At 50.3% G+C, this 17,067-nt stretch overlaps 1 protein-coding gene across 2 annotated transcripts in view; it reads right to left on the reverse strand.

The window, feature by feature from the left end:
* Positions 1-17,067, reverse strand: part of Ypel2 (yippee like 2) — a 59,184-nt gene that overhangs the window by 20,068 nt on the left and 22,049 nt on the right. For both annotated transcript variants that reach the window (XM_016001753.3, XM_042282540.2), the window contains exon 2: positions 15,345-15,657. In XM_016001753.3, coding sequence (XP_015857239.1) covers positions 15,345-15,461 — 117 coding nt within the window. In that variant the 5' untranslated portion in view covers positions 15,462-15,657. The remainder of the gene's footprint in view (positions 1-15,344; positions 15,658-17,067) is intronic.

Genomic DNA, 17,067 nt, shown 5'->3' on the forward strand with positions numbered 1-17,067 from the left:
TGTCCTTCTGGACCGGACCGACAAGTCATCTTTGATAGCCATGGGAAAGGAGCTTGAGACTGACTAGGTCATCAGCTCTATTAGGTAACTTGGTGATCTCTACAGCCAGGTTCCAGGTACTGGGTAGCGGGAGGAAATCTTGGCCTGGGAGAATGTGGGTGCTCTCCAGAGCAGGCCGGGAGGGGGTGTGGACTTCCTCCCTGATGCCACCTTTCTTTACCCCCATTCATCTCGTGAGGTAAAATGAAACAGGGCAGCTAGGTAGAAACCTCATTCCTCACTCAGTCTATGGAAAGGGGAGATGCCTCATCTCAGTCCCCAAGGACCCAGGCCTCCCAAAGCAGGAACATTCTGTCCACTGGCTTCTCCCCCGTTTCAGCCACACTCGGGTCTCAGTTCAGCCCAGTCCAGGGGGCAGGACAGGGGCTCTGGCATACCCAGGGTACATTATGCAGAAAGAGCCTGGTTCAGAGAGCCCTTGTGTTCGAGGCTCACACCTCAAACAGAGTTCCCTTGTCTCTTGACTTCAACTTCAGCCTCCCGTTTCCACCCGAAGGTAAAGCCTCAGCATGTGCACAACTGGGTGCCAGCCTAGCCGGACTCCATCTGCCAGCAAAGGCCTGGAGCTAGGCAGCGAGTACCGCCACCCTACCCAACACAGCGCTGGGGAGCTTCGGGGCACTGTGCCCACTGACAAAGGGGTCTATGGGGGCGGGGGGGGGAGGGGTAGCTACCTCTCCACTCTTCACCCCCGACCCCAAGGAGCTTATCTACCAGTGAGAGGCAAGCAGAAAGGGAAGCTGGAAGAGCACTCGGCTGCAGGATCTCAGCCTAAGGATGTGAAATAGGAGACTGGGTATCCGGGCAACTCAACACCAGGTCCAGCAGGGCCAGAGTGCCAGGGAGGACGGGAACGAACAGGCAGGGCCGTGCTTCACAGAAGCACAGATGCCCTTGCCTGGGTGCTGGAATCCCAACCCCCCGGTGGTGGGGGAACTCTGCTCCAGTGAGCTGGGGCATACATGTCTGGGGGGTGGGGGGAGCACTCCAAAGGTCACACTCCTCTGACCTAGTTGGACCACAGTTAATTAAGGCTCCCAAGCCCTGCTGACTCCCGGTTTCCTCTTCTCATCTAGTTTCAGGAAAGAAGGGAGTTAATCAGCAAACAATTTAAGAAAGGTTACTCTCTACCCCTGCTGAGGATCATGTGTTCCCTCTCCATCCTCTCCTGTGCCATGGAAATGAGCCAGAAAACGCTATTTGAAAAAAAAAAAAAAAAAAAGAGGGGGGGGGCCTAGTGAGAACGCCGCTCACCATGAAGTCTGATATCCTGACTTTGAAAACCCACATGGTAGGAGAGAATCGACACCTTCCAGCTGTCCTCTGACCTCCACACATGAGATGCAGGAGGTACACTCAAATATATACTTCAGCCCTCACACACAGAAAAATAAAGGTCATAAGAGAAATAGACAGAACCAGGCCTGCTGGTCCACACCTGGAGGTAGAGACAGGATGATCTTGAGTTCAAGGCCTGTCTAGGCTATATGGTAAGTCCTCGTCTTTAAAAAGCCAAATATGGGCTAAGGAGCTGGTTCTGTGGTAAAGTGATTGGTGCAGCAAGGGGCAGCATCCACCGAACAGCCGGGTATGGCGGCACGCGCCTCTACCCCAGCGGTGATGAGCAGAATGAGGGGGGTAGGGGAGGACATGGCTGGGAGACAGGCAGATTCAGGGGACTCCCAGCTGGCCAGCCTAGCCAAATTACCAAGCTCCAGGCCTCTGGCCTTTCTACAAATTCTCGCACAGGCAAATTCACTGCATGCACACACACAAATAAAACGTGATATATTTAAGTAATAGAAAAAGCTTCCAGCTGGGGGTGGGGTGGGTGGCGCACGCCTTTAATCCTAGCACTTAGGAGGCAGAGGCAGGTTGACCTCTGTGAGTTTGAGGCCAGCCTGGACTACAGAGAGAGATCCAGGACAGGCACCAAAACTACACAGAGAAACCCTGTCTTGAAAAACTTTATGTTTAAAAAAAAAAAAAAAAAAAAGCTTCCAAGTTTGGGGCTACAGTTGCCAGCTTTTCATCACTCAGGCACCCTCACTCAAGAAGTCAGGGACATCATGGTAGACAACAGTGCCCAGGCCTGTGAGCCTCTGGGTCACTACAGGTCTGCCACTCCAAGTCCTTGGCTTCTTGCAGTTTGCAAAGGATTTCCCTGACTGCTGTTTAGCTGGAGGCAGCAGAGAGAGGGGTGGAGCCTGATTATTATTAATTATACACAGCCACGGCAGAACATTATCGATGCTTTACCAACTGCTGTACACTATCAACAACGCTAGTCCCTCACAGCTCTAGGCCACAAGTTTACAGAAGCTGGAGGGAAGCTGATGTTCAGACCATGCTGTAATATTCTCCTCCAGTTCTCATCAAATCCTACTGTTCCCTCCCATCAAGCCGTTTAGTGGTTCCCTACAGCACACAGAGTTGAGTCTAAACTCCACAGCACGGCCGTGTGCACCCTGAGACTGACACCTGTTGACCTCTTGCTCCCCTGAAACACGCTCTGCCCTTCTGGCTTCCCTGTGGTCCTCCAGGCTTGATTTCCTCTAAGACGCTATCTCAGCTCAGAACGGCATCTCGTCTTATGCGTGCAGCTATAGTGTACGTAGAACCGTATACAGAACAATCGGGTACTCAAAAAAGCCTGTCTTTCAACCCCCTCTATAACAGCTTAGCTGCTTGTCTTTTGCACTAGAACGTAAGCTGTCTCCAGGCATGAATTATATCCTGGCCGCCTCTATAGCCCAGAGCTTCACACAGCAGTGTTCACTGTGCGCTCAACCATCAGGGAGGTTAAGACATTTGTCCGATACAACACTGAAAATTTAGTCTCGGCCTGAAGCAGAAGTGACTTGACCCTTCCATTCAGGAGTTTAAAAATGGTGCCACTGACTCTTGACCCAATAGGACTACATGATGTTTTCCAGTTAGAGTGAGGAGACAAGGTACACTGTCCGGCTTAGTCACCAACTTAACCTATGGCGGGAACCTGTGGGTGCTGAATGGCTGAAAATGAAGTCGGGCCAGTGGAATGGGATTTTCCACGGTTGCCTCAATTCCTGCACAAGCCACGCAGCGTCAACCGGAGATGCAAGTCCCGTGGGGCCACTTGCCGCAGCATTCACTTGGCCATAGTCATTTCAAACATCTCTCCCAGGCATCAGCAAGGCCTGGAAGCCCAGGGCCACCCCTGCTTTTTGTAAAGGAAGTTCCAATGGACCTCTGCCTCTTTGTTGATATTTTCTCCAGTACCACCGAGGTTGGCCATTAAGACCAGGGGCTCAGCAAAGCCTAATGTTTACTATCTGGTCTCTCTATAAACTCTTGCAGACCCTTGGCTTTAACCCAAAGAAGAAAGGATCAAGACTCCAGAGAGGACCCCCCCCCCCCCCCCCCGCTCCTGGGGACAGGCTCCTCACTCTCACTCCCACCCCCATCCCCCTTCACAGGCTGTGTTTTTTTTTTTTTTTTTTTTTTTTTGAATGAAGTCATTTCTTTTTTTAGCACTGGTTGCAAGTCTGGGATCCACACTAGCCTGTTAGAGACACACAGGAGCCTGAAATGCTTAGCACATGACCTGGCACCTAATGGCGCTCAATAAATGTTTACTGAAAAAACCGAGGCATGGGAAGTCAGCCAGTCTAGGCCTGAACCAAAGTCCACCCCCTGTCAGTTTCAAGGTGACCAATCACACAGGTGGCTGGCAGCAGCCTGGTGACCTAGATGTGCCAGGGCTTATCTTATCGGCTTTCCTTCTTCCTCGTGTACTTACCCAGCACCCCCACCTCTCGGTGCCCAGGGCGGAACGGCCTGTTGTTTGCACAGAGAAGCAGACAGGCAGGGAGGAGCTTTCCTCCCCCACAGATAGAGTCTGAGGTGCTTCTTTCTCCTGCTAAGGGGAAGATGGAGAAACAGGATTTCATTTGCTTCCTCCCCTTAGGCGTCCTGGGTGAATCTGTCTGGAATAAATAAACCTCCTCAGTGCCCTACCTGTCCTTTGGAGCTTTCAGTATGGAGAGTGAAGGGGCGACCATGAGGAGTAAACGTGGGCAAGTTTGAGAAGGTCCAGAGTTATGCACAAAGCAGCCCCTGGCCAACAGGGAGAGGCCTGGCCCTGGGCACGGACAGTCTCCCCAAACACAAGCACCAGCAGGCAGGCAGGTTCGCGAGCCGGAGCTAGCAGATTGCGGCAGGCGGTACAGGATAGTCAGGAGGGAGCTGACCGCGCTGGGACATCTCTGTGTAAAGACAATCCGAACTGAAAACAGTATGGACACATTGGCTTCTCGGTACCCCAAAGTCTGGGAGCAGGCCCAGGGTGAGGACTCCCATTCTGGCTGCCAAAGGCTCCTGTGGACCACTCAGTGAGGCTAAGGCTTTTCTCTCTGTCTGCTACCCATGCCCAGAGTCTAACAGCTAAGGGATAGAGCTCACAGCAGGCAGCAGGTCTCCTGCTGCTCCTGTCTCACATACATCTCTCTCCATCCATCTGTTGAGAAACTGATGCTAAAAAAAAAAGAGAGAAAATGAAAAATGCTCTTAATGGGGCCAACTCTAAAAGGAAGGAAAAGGGGCCCCTAACTTCTCAAAGTTGGGCAATTTTCCTTCTGATGGTTATAGGTTGTGCCCCCGCCCCCCAAAAAAAAAGATCCAAAGGGAGGGGAGCCTTAGGGAAAGGCGGAGCAGCACCAGCTGCTATATGGTCCCTGACACTCCTGTGGTCTAGAGAGGGTGTTTGTGGACAAGTGGATGCTGCTGTTTTTAGCAGCAGCTGGTGGAGCTATCTCCACCACCCCCTCCCCCTCCTCCTCTGACTCAGTGCCCAGACACCAGCCATAGGCCAGGGAGGGGAGAGAACAGGGTTTGGCAGCCCTGACCTCAAAGATAATACTTAGGATCACCAGGTCGGACCCTTCCCTCCGGAGTTTTGCTGAACTTTGAGAACAAAGATATCAGTTTTTGTTTTCCTTTGTTTGTTTTTTAAGATAAAGAAAGCGCCTCTTTTCCAAAGAACCCCCACCCTGCAGTCTCAGAGAATGAGGCAAACTGACAAGCGATTCATAGCTCGGGAGCAACACCAGCCTGGAAACCCTCTTCCAGATGCTGGAGCAGAGGTGGTCACAGCGGACTGGAGTCTCTGCGACTGGTTGAAAAGTGGGTCAAAACAAAAACAAAGACCCAAACTCACTTGACAGATGGATTAGCAGGGCAGGTGGGAGCCTCTCTGCTGCCTAGAGGCAAGGCCTCACTCAGGAGCCCGGATGCTAGGGGCTGCTAGCATCTAATTACCTTAGAGCTGTGAAAAAGAGAGACCCCTTGAAAGCAAAGGCTTCGGCAGACCGTGCAGTGGCTCAGCCTCCCGGAAGAAAAGAAAGAAAATACCGAGTACCAGCCCCTGGTTATATCCGAATGTCACATTCCATCTGATTTTACTCAGCAAATCCTGATGGGACAGCAGAAGCTGCCTGCTACTAAGCACGGACTTTATCTCACACATTGTAAATAAACACTCCTTTCCACCAGGTACCCCATTTAATTTCCCTAAAACTTCCTGCAACCACACATCTCCCGTCATATATTCCTCTTCTTCCGTCGCTTACACCCAAGTCACTTAATGTGCACAACTACCACGTGAAGAGCCGCGATCTGAACGCTGGTGGACTGGTTCACACCCCACTGCAGCAGCCTTGGTGGGGGAGGGCGGAGGAAACTTCACTGCACTTGTTTAGACACATGGAGAAAAAGGAGGGCAGGAGCAGAGCAGTCTTGGAAGATCACAGGCTGACACCTTCATTTCCCCGGCTGCAGGGGTTACACCCAGCACTTATAAGCACTTGTTATGGGCAGTAAGTGGTGGGCAGGGAATAAAAAATCCAAAGGTCCTCCATTTCTCTCTGGGCCTTGGCTTCCCAATCCATAAAATGAGAAGGCTCAGGTTCAAAGGCACTTGGTTCTAAAATTCCGAGGGCGTTTAGAACCTCCTTAGGAAACAAGGTAATTCTATATAAAAAGCGTACCAGCTGGGTGTGGTGGTGAGGACCCTTTATCCCAGCAACTGAGGCTGAGAAGGGAAGATCCAGCCTGCCGGGGCCATAGTGAGCATCTGAGGTTGGGGTGTGATGTAAAACCCAGGCAGGTCTAAAACAATTCAAAGCAGGGACAAAGTAGGGACAGAATCTTACAGGCAGGGCTGTAAGGGCTCCTGGGAAAGCTCCTTAGGTGCTCTTCGAGAATGGGTAGAGTCCCAGAGATTCCAAGTAGTAGCAAGATGCCTGCCTCGCATGGGTGAGGCCCTCAGTTCCATTCCAGGGTCCACCCCCACCACTCCAATGTGTGGAAATTAAGTGGAGAAACAAGAGAGACTCCCCAGACACGGGCTATGTCAGCAACAGAGGAAGTATCTACCACCGATACTTCCACACAATCATAGGTCAGCCAATGCCACACAGACAGGGTGTGGTGAAAAGAGCTGGGCAGATCCAGATTGGCCTATCTATCTGACTTCTCTGTAACCTTGGCCTTGGACAAGCCACTGATGCCTACCTGGGAGGGGTACCTACCTAGAAGAGGTGTCGTAAATTAAGGGAGGGACGACGGATCTGGAGAGTCTGACACACACAACAGAGTAAGCGGCGGCGATGGCGATGGGGATTTTCAGTCCTTTTTTTAGAAAGGTGCCCAGACCAGTCTCCTCTGCAACATTCTTCTGCCCTCTGCAGAGAGCCTTACATTCCACATCTCACCTACTAAGATCTCTGGCTCTCACTACAGGAATCATGCTGGTTTCTCCTCCTCATCCCTAGCACCTCGATGAGTGTTTAAAGAAGTATTACTTACTCAGGCTGGGTCTAGGATTCCACCCCTCCGATCCTAGCACCAGGCAGGCTAAGGCAACACTGAGGAACTAGCAAGACTGTCTGTAAGTAGGGAGGGGTCCAGTAAAGGAAATGGAATATCACTGAACAAACTGTACAAGAAACAGTGGACAGCAGCCACACCAGCAGTGGCCACAGGGAGAGCCTGGGCTAAAACAAAATTACAAGAGAAGAGTGGTCCTACAGCTAAGTCTTGTTCCCCAACATCAATACTCCTGATAAAGTTTCTTACCAGGAGTGTTAGTTTACACCTACCTGCATGCACTTGAGGCTGAAGCAGGAGAGTAACTGCAAGGGATTTCTAGGCTAGCCTGGGCTACAGAGCAAGACCCTGTCTCCAAAATATACATATATATACGTGTGTGTGTGTGTGTGTGTGTGTGTGTGTATCCCAGTTTATTTTGGGTGGAAACACTAGTTTATAAGTACCTGCGACCTCACTAAGTGTCCAAATGTCTTCAGGTAAAATCTGGCAGGCATTTATTTGTAATCCACAGAGCAGGCTTGTAGGACATGCTTCATTTGGTCAAGTCAACATCTCTTTTTGGTGTTTATTTAAAATACCCACACAGAAAATCTCCCATTTGAGCAGATTTGTGTTCCAGCTCCCTGTAGTCCACACACAAAGATGATTATCAGTCCTGGTCCCCCAAAACCTCCTGGATAACAGACCAGTGAGCAGCAGGACATGTGCCAGACCATTCACTTTCCCAGGGCGCAACCATGACGCTCCGCTGAAGACTTAAGAACTGGAACTGATTCCCCTGTTCAGGCCAAAAAGTGCAGGGGTTCATTGTTTCAACCACGGACGGTACATTTTCTGCCAAGCAGCAGTCCACAGTGGGTCCTCAATTACCATGCAGTTTCCAGAACATTCAGACCACAGCAGTGCAGCAGAGGACATACTCAAGTGGCCACTTCAGGCCACCCCCCCCCCCAGCAGCTCATCTTCCACACGATAGCAACACGCATCACCAAAGCTGGCCACAGCACGACATAGCTAGTCTTCAGGAACATCAAACTGCCAACAGCATGAAGCCTGAACTTCCAACAACCTGGCTCCAACCTACTCCTTCAATCTGTTCCCACACACTTACTAACCCAGAAGAAGGGCTTCTCCTGCATGCTTGCTCCACGGCCCCTGTTCACACTGCCCCTCCCGCCCATTTCTACATGCGTCTGAGCACAGTGGGTGGCATTCTCCTTTCTTAAGTGCTGGGATTGCCAGGCAAGTGCCACCACACCTGGTTCGTGGGCACGTCTTTCAAGTATGCACAGAACCTCACTCTCTATGCAGGTAGGGATTTAGCTGGTTTCTTGTTCAATCAACAACTTCAAATACCTGATGGACAGTTATCTTCCTCAGAAATACACACCTGTATATAATTACACACACAATTTCAGGGATTCTTTTAGTCAGTCCACAGACCCTAGATTGGGACTCCCTAGTGAAAGCCTGCCTTGTGCTAATATTTTACTAATAGGAAATCTGTCATCTTGAAGAACTATGTAGAGATAGCATGACATCATAATCATCTCAAGTAACACACAGGCTAATGGGACACAGGTGTCCCCACACTGGTGATAACTGTCTCAGTCCCCACTGTCATGACAGGATCAGCCTCTTCCGTGGGCTCATCTCACCCTGAGCTCACCATAAGGTACAATGTTTACGGTTCCAAACAGCTTTTACCAAGTGCTGAAATCCAACCAAGTCACTTGGTTCTGAGATTTTCCTACTCAGCTCACTTTTACCCCCCCCCATCTCTCTCTCTCTCTCTCTCTCTCTCTCTCTCTCTCTCTCTCTCTCTCTCTCTCTCTCTCTCACACACACACACACACACACACACACACACACACACACACACACACACACCCCTTCTTAGGTGGTCAGCAGACAGCTATGGAGAAGTATGAATGAGCTAATACTCATTTGGAGGAGACAGGGCTTTTGCAGAGCAAAACTTGAAATGAAGGAAATAATTTCTGGTTGGAAGTGTAATTCCCTTTACAAAGCCTAACTGGTTAAAACTACTTTGGAATAAGCTTTGGGTATAGCTCACAAATGTTGCTGCTAAGGAGATATGGACCTAGATATCCTAAGCATGGGGACCCGAGTCTGAATCTCACAATACATGTAAAAAGCTGGGTGTGAGAAGAAAAGCTAGGTGTACGCACTTGTAATTCCAGCACTGGGAGACAACAGACAGGGAGATTCCTGGGGTTCCCGGGTCAGCTGGTCAGGCAGCCAGCCAGCCAAGCCTAATTATTGAGGTCAAGGCCAGTAAGAGACAAAGTGGGCAACAGCTGAGGGGCAACAATGAGGACTGACTGCTGGCCCCACACAAAATCACAGGCTTAGATGCACAGAGATATACATATAGACAGACAGACAGACAGACACACACACACACACACAGAGGGAAAGGGGGGAGGGAAAGAGAGGGAGGGAGAGCGAACTTAAAAGAAAAAGAAAAAGACTCAAAGGCACAAGACTCCCAACTAGGCTACACAGTGATGGTTCAACCTCCTAAATCTAAGAGCCCTCTATTTACCGGGTAGAACCAGAGCCCCAGTATGCTAAAAACTTCTCTGATAGATATTTATAGATTAAGCTTCAATCTTGTTTTCTCCCCATTGTCAAAATAGAAATACTAATTTTATTTCAATTAAAAAAAAAACAATAGCGCATACATCCATTGGATTAAAAAAAAAATTTGCAAGAGGCTAGAGTGAAGGCTTAGCCGTTAAGAGCATTGGTTAGCCTTGCAAAGGACCAGAGCCCAATGCCAGCACCTTCCTCAGACATGGAACACACATGTGATACACATACATTCAGGTAAACACACACCCTCAAATTGGGAGTTCAACACAGTTTGCAAGCCAGAAGCTCACGGGCTAGTTAATGAGAGCCCTGATAAATGGACCTGTTCCTTAGGAGTTCCTGCGCTTCTCGGGGAAGCATGGGCGCCGCTCTCACGCCCCAGTGTCCACTTTGCTTCGGGTTTACCTAAGGAAAAGGATGTGCAGGCATTTTGTCTACTCCTACATTCTTCGTGTAATTTTTCTTCCCTTTTGAGACAGGGTTTCATGTAGTTCAGGCTGGCTTCAACCTATGTAGCCAAAGGTGACTTCTGACGTCCTGGTCCTTCTGTCTCCAACCCCTAGTGCTGGACTTACATGCACAGACCGCCGTATTTCTGTGGTTCTGGGGATCCCGCTTCGGGCTTCCTGTGTGCTAGGCAAGCGCTCTACCAACTGAGCTGCATCCTCAGCCCAGGACCTTCCTTAATACTTTACAAAAGCAATTCTCAACCTGTGGGATGTGACCCCCTGGGGGGGGGTCAAACAACCCTTTCATGGGGGTCAGATATCAGATATCCTGCATATCAGATATTTATGATTCATAACATTGGCAAAATCAGTTATGAAGTAGCAATGAAATAATTTTATGGTTGGGAGCCACCACAGCATGAGGAACTGTATTATAAAGGGTCACAGCATTAGGAAGTTTGAGAAACACTGCTTCAGAGTATTTGCTGTTTTTGTTTCGAGACAGTGTTTCTCTGGGTAGCCCTGGCTGTCCTGGAACTCACTCCATACACCAGGCTGGCCTTGGACTCAGAGATCCGCCTGCCTCTACTTTCCAAGTGCTGGGATTAAAGCTGTGCACCCTCGCTACAAACCACAAGGACAAGATGGTGGGCAGCAGAAACTAGGAGAAACAAAGTTCTGCCTGACAGGACTGTCAGCAGGACGAGAGAGATCTTTGTACCACCACCTTAGCACCCCACCATGTCCGCAACCTTTAAGCCACTGCGCTGGAGTGAGAGGTCAAAGAGTCTTGCTGGGAACCCCAGGTGTAGAACCCTAGGGCTCAAAGGCACAGGTAGGACACGAAGGCCAGCTTAGCCCTTAGCAGCCACCAGATCAATACAGCTTCTGCACATACGGCCCCCCTGCTCCTCTGCTCAAAGCAGTGCTACCTCTAATCTCCTAGCAGGAACAGAGTGCCCAAATGCCACCAGAGCCAGCCCAAGGAACCCGACAAGGAACAAAACCTGCCTCCTGAGTTCCCAGCCTCAGGATTGTCGGGAGCCAGAAGGCCAGTCAGCTCAGGGCTCCTTGCACAGAACATGGCCCAGGCTGAGAAAGAGATCGCTGGTTCAGAGCGCTGTGACCTAAGGCTGGTCCCTGCCACACCCTGAGGTGTTTCCTCACCAAGACTAGCCAGTCTGCAGTCCTGGAGCACCTGTCTCCAGAAAATAACCAGACCCACAGATCTGACCAAATAGTAACAAGCAGGTTGGGTGGTGAGCAAAATACTTCTTCCTTCCACCTGCCTGGGACACCCACCCAACAGCCTCCCCCAACGCCCTTCCGATAAGGATCAAGTCTTGGAATGAAGTCCCAAGTTCTCAAACGCCCTGCTGTTCTTTGAGGGTTGGCAGGAAGAGAGCAAGCGAGGGCCTCTGGACAAAAGCTCTGTGAAGCTGGACTTGGTGGCAGGGCCCTGTAGATCTCGACTGCTTGGGAGGTTAAGGCAGACGGACTCACTGATCTGGTGGAAACCATTGTTATTTGAGAACTGAAGTATTTTTATGCTAGAGCTGACAACATTAAGAAGTAACAGTGCGGGCAATTCCTCATGCCAACTCAAAATACCTCTGCAGACAAACACCCCAGCATGCAGACCACAACACCCTCTAAGGGGGAGACTGCAGGACGCCTCAGCACATTCCCTAGATAGCTCTATTATCAATTCAAAGTTCTCCCCTCCCACAGACCAAGGGCTGTGTGACTTCCTATAGACACATTAGGCTATCCACTGTCCCTTCTATCCATCCAAGGCCTATGCACCAGGTCTTAATGGAAAACTCATGGCTATGAGGCAGAATACCCCTCCAACCTACTCTCTGCTTTACATTTTGGATGTAAAGAGACTTTATACTTTATACTGCAAAGATCTTTGCTGTTTACAATCCACCCATGCATCCCTGATCTCATCTGAGCTGTGTGGCAACCCAGTGAGGTAGGCACACACTAAGTGCTGGTTACCTGCCCCTTGTTATGGTCTGAATGTCCACTCCCCACCCCATTGGACTGAAATAGATGGGATATATGGCTATTAGGAAATCACTAGGCCACAAGGGCGGAGCCCTGATTATTGTCAGTATAAAGGGGCCAGAACAAGCCAAGCATGGTGGCTCGTGCCCTGTACACCCGGGAGGACAAAGCAAGACTTCTTCAGCCCAGCAGTGAAAAGACAATGCCAGGCAACAGCTTAGTAAGACTTCCTCCAAACACATACACAAAATACCAGAATGAAGAAAGAAACAGGCCGGAGAAAGATCCTTTGCCCCTCCCACTATGGAAGGCCACACAGCAACAAGAAGCCATCTGTGAACTGAAAAGTAAACCTTGTGACACTTGAGTTTGCCAGATTTCCAAATCTGGGGTTTTCCGGCCTCCAGAAGTGTGAGAAGTGAGTTTGTTTGTTCAGGAGCCACTTCTGTGGACGGTCCATTGTTACACCAGCCTTCACACTTCAGACTCCACTCACACGGCCAATACACCTTTGCCCATTTCATGAGTAAGAAAGGAGACTCAGAGGTTGGGCAGCTGGTTGCCGGCGACTTCCCTCCTGGGTATGGCAAGGGGGCGGGGAAGGACAGAGCTTTCCACCACCAGAATCAACGCACTCTAACTTTACAATGCTGCATGTCCCTGACGGCTTAGCCACGCGGCCAGCAGGAAGGGCGCCTGAAGTCTCCTTCTTCCTAGGCACACACTCCATTCTCTAGACCTTTGCATCTCTTGAGCCACAATAAAGGCAGACTCACTTTTATTTTGCAAACCCCCACCACCACCACCAAAGGTCCAGCTCTCCGACTAAAGACCCCATTTCAAGCACAAAGCCTCATTTTAATTGCTCTGCTGCACCCCCACCCCACCCCCCACGCCTGCTGTCTGCTGCCCGGCTCTCAACTCCTACTGGGCAGACTCTGAAACCATACAGGAGATTAAGTCAAGAGGGAGAACAGGAGCCACATTATCTCCTTGAACTTTCTTAAACGGAGGAGGGGGGGACATGAAAAGAAAAGGCTCATTTTTCCAAGGAGGGGGACGAGGCAATGATCTTTCCATTAGGCAGACGTGCATAAGAATGTATAGATTATTTAATGCTGGGGGCGGCTGCAGAGGGGAATAAAGGAGTCTTTTGTACAGTCCCAGTACAGTTTCCTCACTCTTTCCCCAGCCAGGCATTTCACCCAACTCTTGGAATCATCCAGCCCTAATGCACCCCATCTGTGCACTGGCTGGAGCCAATGAAATCAAAGCCTGTGCTGACTTTGGCCTGGACTTGTGAGCCTTCCTGCCCCAGAAGGGGTGGGTAGGAAGGAGGACATGAAGCCAACGAAGCTTTTCCCCACCCCCACCCCCCAGCCTCATCTTCTCCCAGGGCCCCATCTGTCCATTTATTTGATCATTCACTGAGTTTTTGCCATGGGTCGAATTCTGATCTAGGGACACAACAGAAGGACGCGGAAGGGTGCATGAGAGGGGATAAAAGGGGGGGGGGGTTGTCAGCAGAGGCTTGAGAGACCCCACCTTCATATCCATGGATGGCTGCTTGTGTCCTGCAGGTAACTAAAAAAAAAAAACCAAGGATGTGGCAGGCCACTGAAGGCCCTGAACACTTGACTCAATACAGCAGAGGTAACCTCGAAAACCATTACCATCTCTGCATGTCCAACTTCCATCCATCTTTTCAGGCCCAGCTCCAATCAAGACCTCCTCGTGAAGAAATGCTACTGAGTACCCGCAGACAGAAATAGCTTCCCCGCTGGTACAACATGACCATCCACCCACCATAAAGAGTCCCAGGGCTGGTGGAATAGCATTTTTAGTGTCAGGTTGCAGTACACAGAGGACACTCAAGTGCATGGGAGCCCTGGCTTCTTACACCACAAAACACTTCTTCCTTGTGTTAAAAGGATGCCATAGATGCTTCTCTAGATAGAAACACTTATTTTGGAAATGACTACAGAAAAAGGTTGTGGAAAGGAGACAGCGCCAACTCAAATACAAGGTTTTTGGCTCACATTCCATGCCAGGAGACTGGCTAGTTCTCCCATGGACATGGCCTCCCACATCCAAATTTCCAGTCAAGGGTTTACCCTAAAACTCAAGAAATCTGCAACAAGAGGATAGAGCAGATAGCTAAAGGCTGGCTTAAGTGTAAATAACACAGTTCAGGAATGCAGAAGAGTGTGGAATGGGAGACCGTTCAGCCAGGGCCCTGGGGGCTGGAGGTATGGAGCTTGTAGGTTACTAAGCAGCCAGGAAGAGACCCACAACAGATTCTGTTCTGGGGCCTCATTTTAGAATCTATGACCACAGACTTGGATGTTTGGGCAGCCTTCATGTGCCAGCCAGGCCAGCCAGCTGAAGAGGAATGTTCTTGTAGCTGCTGGCTGGAGCTATCACCCATCTTGGGCTGAGACTACCAAACCCAGGGAGAAGCAAGCAAGCAAGAGTGCCTTCGCCAGTTCTTATAAACAGTTCGGGATCGCTAATGTTTCTTAGTCTGGGTCTGCGAAAGTTTGTCCCTTAGTTGTGTGGAGGCTAGCTTCTCAGGAAAGATACTATTAAGGGGGAAATTCTCCCACGATTTTTCTTTGTCATCTAGCCTAGTAAAACCTGTTTCTCCTCCCCTGGGAATCCAGGACTGGGAGGGAGACAGCTCCCCTGAGAATGCGGCCTGAAGTATTCAGTTCCTGTATTACACAATCGAGAACCTGGGTTTATTCATTAGTAACCCCCAGCCCCAACTTCAGAAGCAGCTGTCAAGGCACCTCTGGGAAAACAGGGACTTGTTCTTCAGCTACGATCAAATGTCACCATGTCACCCTGTATGACTTTGTGTATAAAGGTCCCTACAGGCCAGTGGCTCAGCTTTTCCACAGGCCACTTTCGTTCCTCTCCAAAGGACAAGTTTTCATAAAGCCTGGCACCTTCCCTCGGGGCTTGCTAGGGGCTCTCCCATCTCAGCCAGTGAAGCTGCTACCGCGGAGACGGAGGGTGGCTCCGTGGCAGAGTTCTTGCCTAACGTGCAGAGGCCTGATGGACTCCAAAACTGTGTGAGCTGCCAGGCCCGCAAGCCGCCAACAGGGCTGACATCTAACTTCTAAAATAAACTGATCCACTACTCTGTCCCTGCGATTCAGAGTTAATTCTCCATTGAAAGGACAGCCTGTGGGTCAGCCCTCCCCTTATAAAAGACAGCATGCAAATATTCCAGACTGTATGAAAGAGAGAGCTTAGAAGTCTGTGACCCCAGGAACAGGAAATGCCCCCTGACTGGGAGGCAAGAAAGGCCTTCTGGGAAACCAGTACCTTGGAAATGAGTTCATCGTGATTGGCCAAGTGAGCTCTGCAGTGAATGCAGCTGTAGGTCCGGTGGCATGAGGGCAGGTATGCCTGAAAAGTCTTGGATCTTGTCATCTTCACCATTGGTGCAGCTGAGCGTGGGGCGAACTCTGGGGCAGCCCACGAGGCACTCCCACAGGACGGGTCGCACGGGAAACACCGAAAGACACAGGTAAAGGCCGTGGTTTGGCAGGGGGTGGGTGTGCGGCAGGCTCCACACACTGGTGACGTCTTCAGAGGAAGGACTCTCTGGCAGAGGTCTACAGCTGTTTCTCAGAGCCTGCGGCAGCAAAGGGAAACACCATCAGCAGCTGCAGCAAAGCTTCCTACAAGATGAGCCCAAGTGCTGCCCTGAGAGGGAGCAGCAGACCCTGGCCACATAAAAGATGCTCTTCTCTGTACCCTCACACTGCACCCACTCCAGGAGATTATTCAGTACTAACACAGTATTGACAAGAGTTACAACAAACTGGCATCATCACCATCCCTGGACATAGACCAGGACTGAAGATGGGCTATTCGCAGCCCCCAGGGCGGACCTCCTAGAAATCCTCACCCCCGGACTCGGTAGCTCTTCAGCTATTCACAACATCCAATAGTGCTGTTTGTATTGCATCCATTTTCAGACATTTCCAGGAGCATGCCAACCCTGGAAGCCACCACCTACAGGGGAGCAAACCACACAACAGCTTCTGCTGGAATAAGTGTGGGACTCCAAAGACCAAGCTCCCATTTAGTAATGCTCCTGAAGAATGTCAGCTAGCTTGTCTGCGAGAAGTGATTCCCTTTGCAGCACCTTGCTCTGACAAGACGCCCAGTGTATGCATTTATACGTGTATTTTAAAAGGCAAGTCAATGAATTAAATCAAAGGCATAACATTTGAAATATCGTAGTGACCGTGAATTGCACAATGCTCCGCAGTTCTCCCATTGCTTCCTGTAGAAGACTCCACTACCTGGCCTCAGCTTTCTCTCTGTACTGGGAACATAGGACAGTAAGAAAAGGGGAGAGGAATGGCGCTCCCAATGGATCAACATGAAGGAAGGCCTCTAAACCTTTGCTTACCTCAGGCTCTGCACCTGTCTATTCCCTGGACTTCACTAATGGGGGAGGCGTTCCCCCTTGCCTACCTTCCCAGGAGAGCCATGAGTGTTAATTAACACCTGCAACATGCTTTGAAGATTAAATTATTTAGAGAAATGGGGGAGGGAGGCAAATAAAATAAGCTCTTCCTCTCAGGACTGTCTGGGATCCATCTGGACTTAGGAGGAAACCTGCAAATCATAGTGTTCTTTTTCCTCTAAATCCACTAACTAGCAGAACCAAGTCTCTCATTAGGAGGGAGGCTGCTCCCATCCACCCCACCTGCCTTTCATTCTCCCCACCACAGCTGTCACATCTGGGCTACACCTCTCTCGGTGGACAATACCACTGCCTAGCACTACAATGAAGACAGTGTGAACAATTCTCTTCACAGCGTCCTTGAGCCACGTGGGCTCCATGCCCAATACACACCTCTTGTGTGACCTGTCTGATTCAGAACCAGACCCACAGGGGCCAGGGCATGTCTTCCCTGCTCAGTCTCCCACAGGTTCCAGATGAAGACCTGGGTGACTGGACAGAGGTGTAAATGATACCCTAGACCGTGCCTCAGGCATAGCCACAACAGATACACAGATGCCTGGGATC

This window comes from Peromyscus maniculatus, chromosome 8, assembly GCF_049852395.1.
Source record: "Peromyscus maniculatus bairdii isolate BWxNUB_F1_BW_parent chromosome 8, HU_Pman_BW_mat_3.1, whole genome shotgun sequence".
Classification (NCBI taxonomy): domain Eukaryota; kingdom Metazoa; phylum Chordata; class Mammalia; order Rodentia; family Cricetidae; genus Peromyscus; species Peromyscus maniculatus.